We start from the raw sequence: 13,224 nt of genomic DNA on the forward strand, positions 1-13,224 counted from the left end.
CCGTACCAGATACATAACAAACATGGCTTATCTATTATCTCCATTTTGCTATGCATCTATCCTATGCGTTTGTGTTTACTCTATATTATTAAAACAGCAGTTCATTATATTCTTACGGCCATTGCAGGTATAATGTTTTATATTTACGATTTATTACTAAAATAAGGCTGGTTTAAAACGGTTACTTTAAATGATGACGATGTCAAGAATCATTTCGATCAGTTTTTGTTCAATAAAGATTAGAGCTTGTATGAACGTGCAATTATGCTACCACCAGAAAGCTTCCCGAAGATATTGGACCCAATATACAATTCGAGAAAATATCTTTATATTTAAAAAAAAAATGGAAAATCTTTTATCTTCCTTGGAAAATCTTTTATCTTCCTTGGAAAATCTTTTATCTTCCTTGGAAAATCTTTTATCTTCCTTGGAAAATCTTTTATCTTCCTTGGAAAATCTTTTATCTTCCTTGGAAAATCCTTCATAATGAGCACGCGCGATCGTTCGAAACGCAATCTCAATTTCGCGGAACACTCGAACGGCGAACGTGTAGCAAGAAATTGACATAGAAGGGTGTATCCAATTAACGTATGCAACTCATTGATGCGGCAATAATTTCCCTATTCAAAGCGCACGACTAATCCTATAAATCGCGGTTTCTAAATTTAGTCGGTGCTCGGTGAAATCGGCCATTAATCTTGCATTTATTCGTCGCCCGATATACTCGAGTAGTCCGTAGTACTGTATCAGTCGCGTCCATCGAACATCTTTCGTTAGTCACGTTGTGTGTCGTTTGCCCACGCTGTGTCCAATGGCGTAGCCTTCCAATCGCGTTATCTTGGAGCAACGTTTATCGCCGATTTAAACGCGGCCCTGATGAATCAGTCTTCAATTAAACAGGTTCCATTCCGCGCTCGCGATTGTCTTCGATCTTTGTACTCTCGCGTGGAAATTGACTCGCCGTGCTTCGCGAGGCTCGCTTTTACTTAGATTTAATTGCCGGCTCGGAAGAAACCGGAGATCACTTCCGTGCAGTGCTCAACGAAAGTATCAGCACTCTGGAGAGGGTAACATTCAGATGGGGACACCCTATATTAAATTATCTGCTACGTGTATTGTGCCTGATAATTATTTTAGCGAGCTTTCGTTTGTTCGATGTGAATTTTAATTTCTTTTTTTTATGATTCAGGCGGCAATTTTTATCGGAGACTTCTTTCATTTATTTATTGGCATTTTAAATAGTATAGTTCTAGTACTAGAACTAGTTCTAGAACTTGTATAGTTCTAGTTGTTAGAGTACACGTGTTTGCAATTATGTGTTCTTAGAGAGATTCAATTTTGCCAAGTTTTAAACAAAATTTCTTTCGATATATATTTGGGTACATGTGTTCATCGATGATTTCATTAATTAATTCAGAAGCAACCATACAAATCCGAATGATTATTTCATCACCATCTTGCTTTACCGTAGGTTGTAGGTTACATGCATCCATTTCAGTGCCAGGTTTTCTCCAGATCGGTGTTCTACCATGTGATTTGAATATATTAGATTTGCATTCGTTAGAAAACAATACCTGTTCCCGAAGTTTAAGGTCTTTTGTTACAAATTCTTTCCCTTTCTTTTGATTTATCTGCACTGTAAGTGATCTCCTTTATATTATGTTTCGAAATAGCCTTCTTTTCCGATCCTCTATCTTTCACCCTATTTAGATATAACGCGATTCCTTAGAAATAAAAGTAACTTGCTTCGTATTTCAGTCGATTCTGGCAATTTCTTTATTCTACATTCGCAACTATTTTGTTGCGCGTTAAAGCAATATACGCGTGGTACTAATTTTAAAGTTTCTAAGGCAGCCGTCGCTAAAATGTCCGCAAAATAGAAAGAGGACCAGCTGAAGATACGCTTCTAAAAATAATTGCAGAATCTCGTGTCCGTAGAATGAACGAAATATTCAGCATATAAGAAATGTTATTTGTGGAGTAGTGTCACATTAAATCGAACGTGTAACAAAAGTTGTGTTCGAACTATCGGTTACTTTGTTTAGAAGACGATTAGGGAGAACTGAACCCATGTAAAAAAAAAAATGTACTAGTACTAATTCAAACACTGAATTTCATTTCTTCGATTGACAACAAAACAATTCACGTCACTTCAAATTCTATTCCTGGTTATCTATTATCTAGCTTACAAGCAAGCATATACTAATTATGAAAACCTTTTTATTTTACGCACTACGTATTTACGACGTTGGCATTTCAAAACCTATTTTGCAATTTTTATCTTCGCCCTAACGATACAAATTTACGACGTCCAGCCGTCGGAATTTTACTATTTTCGTCAGAACTCGGTGTCAGAAACGTAAAAGCATCTGTGTTGACGCTTTTCTAATTTGACACGCGTACCCAACGAAGGTTTTTGTTCGCGCAGTGGAGAGTCGAGACGCCGCATGAATTTTTGGAGAACGTAGGAAAAGTTGGTTGGACCGATGCCAAAGTAAAATTAGTTGAAAGGGATAAAAATGATGCCGCGTAAAAATCATTTCGCGCTTTGTGTACGCGTGATTTCCTCTCTAACCTTTTTCCTGGCGTTGGTGTCTCGCTATGGTATGGTTAACGACGACACATTTAACGACTAGGATTCGCACGACAAAGTATTGATCTATGATCCGAGGTCAAATTTAAATATACTCTTTTTCAAGAGCCTTTTTTGTTTGTCCATTAATACGGTCATTTGAATGTACCGAAGGCTATTTTCATACGTGCACGTATCAGATTTACTGTCAATGAATTCGCGTTACGTAAAGTACTATGTTTTGCAAATATATTAGTTGCTTTATCGATGTAACTGTATCTAAGTCCAACAACTTTTATAGCTATATATGTTTATCTATTTTATACTCATTGTTTAATTTTTGTATCGTCGACTTAATCCTGTCGTTACTGTGTATGAATGGCACAAGTGTACTATAACTGTGATGATATTTTGTATTGCTGTATCGTATCATCCCATTAAACTGTATTATCAGTAACTATAAGTAATCCTACAACGTACAAATAGCACAAATTTAGCTCTTTTTACGAATTCTTCCATTTCTGAGCTGTTATATTCGAGAATGGAATAGGTCCATTTTTTCATGCATCGAGATATTTTAGGGTTTGCATTTGAATAAATTTAAAAATATTGCTAAACGCTAATCGCGATGTTTTTAACGCTGTACACCTTTTAAATTTTATTACAAAACAGTAATTAGTAAAATTATTTAAAAAACGAACTAAATGAAACGAATAATAATGTTACATAAAATAAATGTAAGAGGAAATTTAAGTCCATATTTTCGTAGACATTGGCTCCACCGAAATGGATTTTTTAATGTAAATAATAATAATTAAAATGCTTTAAAAATTCCGCTCAAGAGTACAGACATCCTTTCGAGTCCAACGTATATCGACGAAACGGTTTTCGAGTCGTTCTCAAGGGGCACGCTTAAGAGTACCATTCCATTCCACTACCATTCCACTAAGTAGTATGGTAAATTGGTCGTATCTCAGATTTCTGAGAGCTTAGCGTGGACACCTCCAGCCTCGAGGTGATATCTTCACCGATTATTAACTCGGAGTAAAGAACCTCTTCGTATGTCGGATGTCGGGAGTCTTACGCCGCTGGCCAGCGCGGAGAGGATTATCAGATAAAGTGATTCGGCGATTTCGTGTTTCAGAACGTTGTACCTTACCGCTGCAGTAGCGACAGCGACGAGGAGCCAGTCACGAAGCAGCCTCGACTCAGCCGCAGACATTCGCGGGGTTCTGGAAGGGAATCCCCGAGTCAGTCGGCACGTTCGACGCGCTCGAGCCGCTCGAGACAGCAGAGAGCCGCGAGATCGCGATACTGCGAGGATCCAGCCACGGTCAGAGCGGATCTATCCGACACCGACGCGTCTTCCGAGAACCGATCGATCAGCGATGGATCCTACTTCGAGGTGCGTATTACCTGGACGACCCTTTGGATTCTTCTGTTACATGTGATCTCGTGTGTTTTGCTTCTTGGTAAAAAAAAGTGATCGAACATCAATTCTGTGTAACGATCGATCGATTCGTTATTTGGGTAGTTTGTTCATAATTTCGTGCTGGCTTAATTTCTCATTGTGTATGGCTCCTAGCAATTGTTTAAGAGACTTTATACGTCGTTCGACACCTTTTGAATACTTCTGTTGTGTGATTTTGTGTGTGTTTTCCTTGCTCGTAAAAAAACAAGTGATCCAACGTCAGTTCAGTGTAATAATCTATCGATTCATTGTTTGGATAGGATTGGGTGGTGTGTAAATTTATGCAGGTTTAATTTCATATCGAGTATGAATTATAGCAATTAATGTTGTGTTTTCCTTTTTCGTAAAAAAAAAAAAAAGTGATCCTACATCAGTTCTATGTAACGATTTATTAACCCTTAAATGGACAATGTTGTTTTTAAACAACATACTAAACATCACAGATAAAATTGACCTTCTTTTATTTTTTTGTAATTTTGACAACTAGTTCTTATTTCTGAACGAATTTTGAAAAGTATAGTAAATTCATGTCTAGATTTTTTTACTTATTTTTCCTAGACAGTAATGCATGTCTATTACACAAATATATTTTTTTAAAACGTGAAACAAAAATCGTCCATTTAAGGGTTAACTCATTATTTGGATAGTATTCAGTTGGTGCATAAATTTGTGCAGGATTAATTTCATATCGAGTATGAATTATAGCAATTGCGTATCATGTGTTACACGTCGTTCGAGACCTTTTGGAATTCTTCTGTTATGTGATTTTGTGCATTTTCCTTGGTCGTAAAAAAACAAGTGATCCAACATCAGTTCTGTGTAACGACTTATTAACTCATTATTTGGACAATATTCAGTTGGTGCATAAATTTGTGCAGGATTAATTTCATATCGAGTATGAATTATAGCAATTGCGTATCGTGTGTTACACGTCGTTCGAGACCTTTTGGAATTCTTCTGTTATGTGATTTTTTGTTTTCCTTCTTGGTAAAAAAAAAAAAAAAAAGCGATCAAACATCAGTTCTGTGTAATGTTCTATTTGAATAATTTGATCCATAAATCAGAGCAGATATAATTTCATATTGAGTATGCATTGTCTACCACGTGTCATCCGTTATTTTGATAGGTTTTGCTTTCTTCTATTATGTGATCCGTGCGTTTTCCTCTTGGGCCAAAAACGGTGTAATGAGAGCGTAAAGATCAATATGTGGGTAAAGTTTTCTTTATTAATTATAAACTACGGCACGAACTTATAAGTTCATTCATTATCATTTTTAATACAGTAAATAATCATCCTCTCCTTCATCCTCGTCTTCAAAACTGTCGATACAACCGAAGTGAATAAAATATGGTGACACGCATGTGCACGAGGTGTCCGGTATTCGAAGAAATTTCTGATTAACTCCGTGTATCTTTCCCTGGAGCTGATTTTCCCTGTTCTGGACGTTGGAGGGTTGCCCCAGACGAGCCTCTGAAACCGTGAAACCGGTATAGCAACGCGTCCCGAACTCTGTCCCTGCGGAACAATGGTGTTCTTGTGCCAGCACGCGTTGCGACGAGAAGGAACTTCGGTTAATTGAAAGTGACTGGTTGTTCGGTCGACGCTCTTGGTGTGCGCGTTGCTCGCGGTGTCGGTTGGTGAACTTCGCTGGATGTTTGGTTTAGCATTTCCGGTTTCTTTGCTCGGTTTGACGTCCAATTCGTGTCCCTTTCGGTGACTCGTGTAATGGAGCCCTGCGTAAATGGAATAGAATATCGTCTTGGGATGAATTTTTCGGTTAAAAATTGTAACGTTTCTTATTTTGTTCACTCGCTTGCGCCGGAGTGATGGGAAAATGTGTATCGGGCATAACACTAAAACCACCAAGGTTAACGCATATTTATTATCAGTCTGCGGATGTTTATGCAAATTCATATTCGTTATCACAAACCGTACAATGTGTACGTTATTATTGATATTTTATATATTCTCGTATTCGTACACGTTCTTATAGATTTCTCCATATTTCCATTTGCCGTAAATGCATGAACATCCGATTGTACGATTTATTAAAACACACTAGCTTCTCTCGTAAGAAAAATAACATAACACGAGCACATATGAAAATATATATACAGCTGCTGATTTTATAACAATAAAAGTTTGTAGAAGTAGACAACGTAAAACACAACGAAGAGATCAAACTGTTAATTAATCCGGCCACGTGTTCGGACATGTATAATTTGTTTCATTTATTTTGTCGAAACGTGTAATATAAAATATTTGAAAGCAGTTCAATTCCATCGTGGTTATATGCTACTATGTATGGACCGAAGGCTAGATAACTTTTGAGCAGTGAAACATGAACATTATAATTTAGCGTCTCGTGGTCAATACTTTGTTACCAAATCAGTTCGGTAGACGTTAGCGAGGCGGTCGTTCGAATCCGACGATGGATATCTGAGCGTGGCAGTGAAATTGATCCTTATTAGCTAACCGACCATTGTTTCATTTTGAGCATGAAGAAAGCGTCTTGCATACTTTGTATTCGCGTTACAATCTGTGTGCATTAATCGATCGAAAAGTGAGCTATGCGCGGTCAAACTTAGTTATAACTCGCAAGGATGTGGCGAAATCGTGAACAGGAAACCATAACGACGTTAACTTTTAACGTATTTTTATATAATCGCTTCTTTTTATAACGAATAGATCGATTTAACTTACACATTCAGGGAATATGATGAATGTTAAAGTAAAATTGTTGAATCATTCATTCCGAAATCCACGAATTAAATAGTAATTGAAATCGCGTTTTACATTAATTAACGTAGCTTCTTTATATTAGAGAAAAATAATATCAAATGATGAAGACACGTCTGATACAGCAATTAGTGCTTATATAGACTAAACATTATCGATTACTTTGTTTTTCGTCATAACCGAGTTCGATCGTAATTACTTCATTGATATCCACTTCCTTAAAAATGTTTTTTATCGTCTATGATATCTGAAACAGATCCTTAAAACTGCTTCAGTAATAATTATTGGACCAAGTCCTTATTTATCTACAGTTCAATTGTACACTACCAATTTAAAAGAATCTTCTCGTTCCTTCTCGGAACAGCCAACTGAATTTCAGCAAACGAAACCGCAACACCTTTTTGCAATTTTCATCGGAACTCCTCCACTGTGATTTCAGAATCTCAATTGAAGTAACTGTACTTGCTTCCCGGAACATGCAATTAGCGTTCTTATTGGCGCGAACTGCCAGCCAACTTTTCACCACTCGCAAGCAGAATATCCTTTTTCCCAGAAGCATATTCTTTGTTTCTGCACCCCTTCCAATTATTTCCGACGGCTTTCTGGCATTTTGTTTTGTAATATAACTCAGATGACGCGGAATATATACGACTATTTTTGTATCTTAAACGAAAGTACACGCGATTACAATTAAACGCGAAAGTCGTAAGTTTCCACTTTTGTTATCGAAAAACAAAGCCTCGAAGCCCTTTTGGAGATGTTTTATTTTATTCTTTCGAGATGCAGAGTACCGTAGAGCACTGTCCAAACCGCCTAACGGGGTGGACTCAAACCCAAAGATACCTGGATATGGAAATGAGCTTGATCCTTATTAGCCTCCATTGTCTTCTTCCAAGAACAAAAGTGATCGCGTTGCTCCGTCGACCTGGGTTCCTCGAATAAATCGTATACTCGTGAAACTAGTGACTTTCGACGCAACTTGGGTTCTTCGAAATACGTATACAGTTACAAAGCATTTCCACCGAATATAAACATATGATCCTTTAATTATTTACAGAATTGTACAAATTAGAATTTTAAAAGAAAGAATTATTCGTTTAATTCTTCGAAGTAAAAAGATAAAATAGGTATTGAATATTCGTAGCCTCGGTGACTTTTGGTGCAACTTAAGTTTTTCAACGTATGTATACAAGTTACAGACGAAAGCATTTCCGCTGTGTATCAATATAGAATTGAACAAATTAGAATTTTAGAAGAGAGAGTTATTTATTTAATTCTTCGAGAAAGATCAAATAGATATTTAATATTCCTAGTCTCTATCGATTAATTCGTGGGTAACTAATTTATTCAAAAAGAATTTCTTCTTCGAAAGATAATATAAAATTCATACAGTAAAGGAATAAAAAGTGTCTGAACCGCTCTTCTTGTGGTCTAGAGATAGTAACAGTAGGCATAACTCTGAACTTAATAATAGTTTTATGTCCAGTCTCGCGTTATTTCTTCGTACGCTCAGATCATGATAATGATAATGAAAAACAAGCTTGTTAACACATGTGGTGCAAGTTGCATAATAAATTTCAAGGATACAGGAAGTATTTTTCCGATTCCGATGTAGTTTGCCTCGGTACATACCCCTTTGCGGTTTAAATTTTCTAATTTCAGTGCAATATTGCCGATATTGCCGGTCCTCTCTCGATATTAGGACCGCAGAGGGTTGAGACGCTTCGAACCACAGTTTGTCCCAGTTTCTACAATCATTCTGTACACTATGAATCGTGTGCAGCGTCGGTGCTTTCGTCCAGACTTTGATTGCAGTCTCGTTTACGCTCGTCTCTCGCCTGGGAAAGTAAGGAAATTTATAGGAACCAATGCCGAGGAATTCTCTCGATCGTTCCGATCGTGTACATAGATCGCTCGTTGTGTAATGTGGCTCGTCACACGTTACTCGTGCGAATGATCTATCGCTCGAGAGCAATGACAATATTATTACGGCGCGTCGAGCGGAACGTTCGACAGAGTTCCCTTCGTTCCGTCTCTTTGTCGGCCAGGTGAAATTGATTTACGAGGATGTAGGTTTATTTCGTCGTTACTGAAAATTGACATACGAAGCACACGGGTAACACTCGTTATTCGTCGTTTAACGAGCGAAATCTCGAGTCAGATCGCTCGATCGTGTTCCATAACAAGCGCGAACTGATCGTGACCAATAAAAATTCCCCTGATCGCCGCTAAAAATGCCGCGGTAAATTTTGTGTGTGTGTGTGTGTGTTTTTTTTTTTTTAAATGAAAGTTTGCAATTAGACGTACAGTAATATTCTGACAAAATACTAAGATTTTGAGAAAATTCTTTATAATTAACCTGGATATATCAGTGATTATTAATAAAAGTAAATAGTATATACATTTGTTCGTGGACAACGAAAACGAGAAATCGATAAAGGACTCGTTAATTATTTTATCGATTCTATATTTCAAGGTTCATATGGTACATTACGAAATTCTAATAGATTCCAACGGTAAGCCTCAAACAGATTCATGCAATTCTGGTAAACACTGCTCGTATTGCTTTCAAAAATAACATAAAAGAAGTATAAATTAAAAAATCAGTCCTATTTCATTCTCTGATTGCATGCATATAATCCTGGTTGCACTTTCGCCCAATAAAATAAAAATATTTCAGAAGCGATACTTTGATTAACTTCGATATAAAATTTGAATTGAATCGTCGGAAACTGTTTACTTTCGCAACAAATATATACCAAATAACCTCGATACTTGGAGTACAAAAAAAAAAAAAAAACTCTGTAATACAAACATTAAACGTAAAGCAAATAAATAAAGACAGGTCACGCGATCTGATTCTTTCACATTGGAATTTCACGAAGAGCTCACTTGTTTCGAATAAGTGAAAAGTAAACCATAGTTACACCGGGTCAAAAAGAGTACACGCACTCTTGAAAAAAAAGAGCACCAGATCGGTAGCCCCAGTTTCCAGACACACCCTGTGTACCCTTCCGAGACGAAATGAGGGCGTTCAATCGGTATTTACGAGCTTCTCGCGCAAACGAAGCTCGATTGTCCCGAAGAATTTCTTTGTGGCACAATAATCGTTTCATTATTATCGAAAGGCGGAGAGCGAATATTGAGTCAACAGATGAACAAACGGTAATAATTTACGACACGAATTCAGGCCGCTGAATCGGTATTTACACGCTTCGCGTGCAACTTTAAACGCCCGGAAAGAATTTTTGTGACATGGGGGAATGTAATTATTATATCAGGTTGTCCCAAAAGTTTCTCTCGTGTTATTATGTAACTACTATAATTCAACCTATTATGTTAGTATAAAAATAATTGTACTGAGAATATATGTACGTACAATGTATATGTACATCTGTCGGTGCAGAATAAGAAAAGAGAACCGAATACTGATAAAAGAGAACCGATACTCTATGTATCGCAAATGTTTAATTACGTCGGAAATATTAAGTTTTAATTGTTCCGATCGATACACGTTAAAATATAGAAAAATATCTCACGATTGCTTATTTAAATTTTGTTCTCAACTTTTCACGTTCAGAAATATTACTTTCTCGAGAAACATTGGTATAATAATCCGAAACTATAAAATGCATTGAATATGTACATCTCCGAACGAATTGAACATTTACAATGCATATAGTAACATTCAGTCTTCGATTAAATGTTAATAACAATCACGGTTCGGAATAAGTATTCATCGGACACAGTAATCGTGAGAAATTTGTCTATATCGTTATATCTGTTAGCTGGAATAACTAAAAATTAATTTCTGATAATAGTTACAGCTAGAAATTCTTCTTTTACTTATAACAGTTACTTGTAACATTTACTTATAACATTTATCTGCTAGTCTTGACCAGCTGCTAATCGCGAACAACTTTTCGATGGGAACGATATTTATAAACACCTGAGTGCATGTCGCGAAACAAACTTTTGAGACAATCGAAGAAAATGTCGAACGCTTGCAAGAGAATGATACGCTGTTGCGCGGGACAGGCGACGAGAAGGCATCGCGAATGGCGCGACGGAACGGTACTTCTTCTTTCTGTAATTTCTTCCTTTTTGTTTTTCTTTCGCCTTGTTTTTTTTTTCTCTCTCGAAGTAAGTTCGAAAATGTTTCCCGTTCGCGCGCCGTGCTCTGCTCGAACGGAATCGAGAACTCGACAGGAGAAAGTACGTATACAGCGCTGAGCCTTTTACCTTCTGAAATATTCACCGGGCGAAATAAAAAAAAAATTGAAATTGACGCGTAATTGCACGTACGTGACGTTGAGGAACGTGCTTCGAGTTGCATCAAACCCTTCCCCCGCGCCAGCAGAAGAGTTATTTTTTATCAAACGTTTTACTTCCGACGGCTCGGAAACCAGTTTCTTACGCCGTCGCGCGGAAAGTTATTGCGTTTCGTTAGTTTCGTCCGTTATCTTTGCTCTGCTCGTTTCGTTCGCGAAAGATGTCGATTCGGGGTGCGCGCGTGTACGCGTCTATTTTGTATTACTTCTAGTTCTCTGTTATCGTTTCGTATAGGTACCATGTACGTTACATCCACGGTATATTCGTAAATTAAATCGTAGGTTTGTAAATTCATTAGTCGTAAACATATTTTCTCGTAAATTCAATTGTTAGATGGGTATGCTCCTCGAGAAATTGTCAAAAGTGAAAACCGCGTTGTTGAATCGCAGAAATACCCGTCGTGTTTCTTGCTTTGCAGCGATTAGAATGCTTTCGTCTCGTTCCTCTGCGCGAATGCGCCGAACGAATGAAAGCGCGGTTCGTATGCTCGGTCAAACGAAAGAATGTGAAATTTTAAGCCGGTCATGGTTGCGTCACGGCCAATTTCATAGACGACCAGGGCTCCGTTTTGTCGAGTAACAAATAGTGCTTGAATGGCTCTCGCAAGACTGCCATTGAGAGCGTTCGCGCTGTACCGTCGGATATCGTACCGTAGAGCCTTCTTCTTACCACAGTCAGAGTCAATCCTCTTTCTCGTCAGACTTATACAGGGTGTCCCAAAAGTCGGGGAGGAGCCGGAAAGGGGGGGTAGCTGAGACGATTCTGAACAACAATTTCCTTTGCAAAAATGTCGGATGGGGCTTCGTTAAGGAGATATTAAGCGAAAACCCCGACCAATCAGAGCGCGCGTAGACCGTTGGAGCGGCCGCGGTAGCGAAGGCTACGCGCTAGGCGGCCGCGCTCATTGGCTACCGCGAGCGCTCCACCGGCATACTCGCGCTCTGATTGGTCGGGGTTTTCCGTTAATATCTCCTCAACGAAGCCTCGGACAACATTTTCGCCAAGGAAAAAGTTGTTTCAAATCACCTCCCGGACCACCTCTTTCAAGGTGTTACAACATTTTTGGGACACTCTGTATACACAGAGTAGAGGTGATTTGAAACAACTTTTTCCTTAGCGAAATTGTTGTCCGAGGATTCGTTGAGGAGATATTAAGAGAAAACCTCGACCAATCAGAGCGCGCGTAGACCGTTGGAGCGGCCGCGGTAGCGAAGGCTACGCGCTAGGCGGCAGCGTCCAATGTCCTTCCATGCACGTCGAGTCACTTGTTCGCGTACAAGCGCGGCCGCCTAGCGCGTAGCCTTCGCTACCGCGGCCGCTCCAACGGTCTACGCGCGCTCTGATTGGTCGGGGTTTTCGCTTAATATCTCCTTAACGAAGCCCCATCCGACATTTCTGCAAAGGAATTTGTTGTTCAGAATCGTCTCAGCTACCCCCCCTTTCCGGCTCCTCCCCGACTTTTGGGACACCCTGTATATTCTAATGAGTTTAGAATTCTGAAATGGATTTAAAAGTTTGTATCTTCAAAACCATACCAAGTGAAAAATATATTCGACCTTTCAATTTTAAATGCGAGTACGTATGATTATAATTTATTGTGAAAGATAAAAGAGTGTAACTTTTTTGAAATTTTAGAATATGCGTCCTGAAGAGGCTTATACGTAGGCTGTTTCGTTTTAAGCGGAACGGTTAAATATCTCATGCGGAGCTGTCAACAAAATGATTTCCATTATATTTATTAAAGAAAAACAAAATATACATGTCGAATCGAGTAACCTCGTTTTCGAAGTCGGTTAGTAAAATAATCTGATATGTATCGAAACAAAAAGAAATAATATTCATCGCGAACGGTTAAACATCTCACGAGGAGATGCAGAGCTGTCAACAAAATGATTTCCATTATATTTATTAAAGAAAAACAAATATACATGTCGAATCGAGTAACCTCGTTTTCGAAGTCGGTTGGTAAAATAATCTGATATGTATCGAAACAAAAAGAAATAATATTCATCGCATCTATTCTATTTCTATTGTATTGTTGTATTTCTATTGTATTGTTAGTAAAATAATCTGATATGTATCGAAACAAAAAGAAATAATATTCGTCGC

General features: G+C 38.1%; 1 protein-coding gene across 4 annotated transcripts in view; it reads left to right on the top strand.

Annotated features, from left to right (window-relative positions):
• The window catches only part of LOC128884809 (klarsicht protein), a 168,879-nt gene that overhangs the window by 93,201 nt on the left and 62,454 nt on the right, over positions 1–13,224 (top strand). For all 4 annotated transcript variants that reach the window (XM_054138445.1, XM_054138449.1, XM_054138446.1 and 1 more), the window contains exon 8: positions 3,717–3,977. In XM_054138445.1, coding sequence (XP_053994420.1) covers positions 3,717–3,977 — 261 coding nt within the window. The remainder of the gene's footprint in view (positions 1–3,716; positions 3,978–13,224) is intronic.

Source organism: Hylaeus volcanicus, chromosome 2, assembly GCF_026283585.1.
Source record: "Hylaeus volcanicus isolate JK05 chromosome 2, UHH_iyHylVolc1.0_haploid, whole genome shotgun sequence".
NCBI classification, from domain to species: Eukaryota; Metazoa; Arthropoda; class Insecta; order Hymenoptera; family Colletidae; genus Hylaeus; species Hylaeus volcanicus.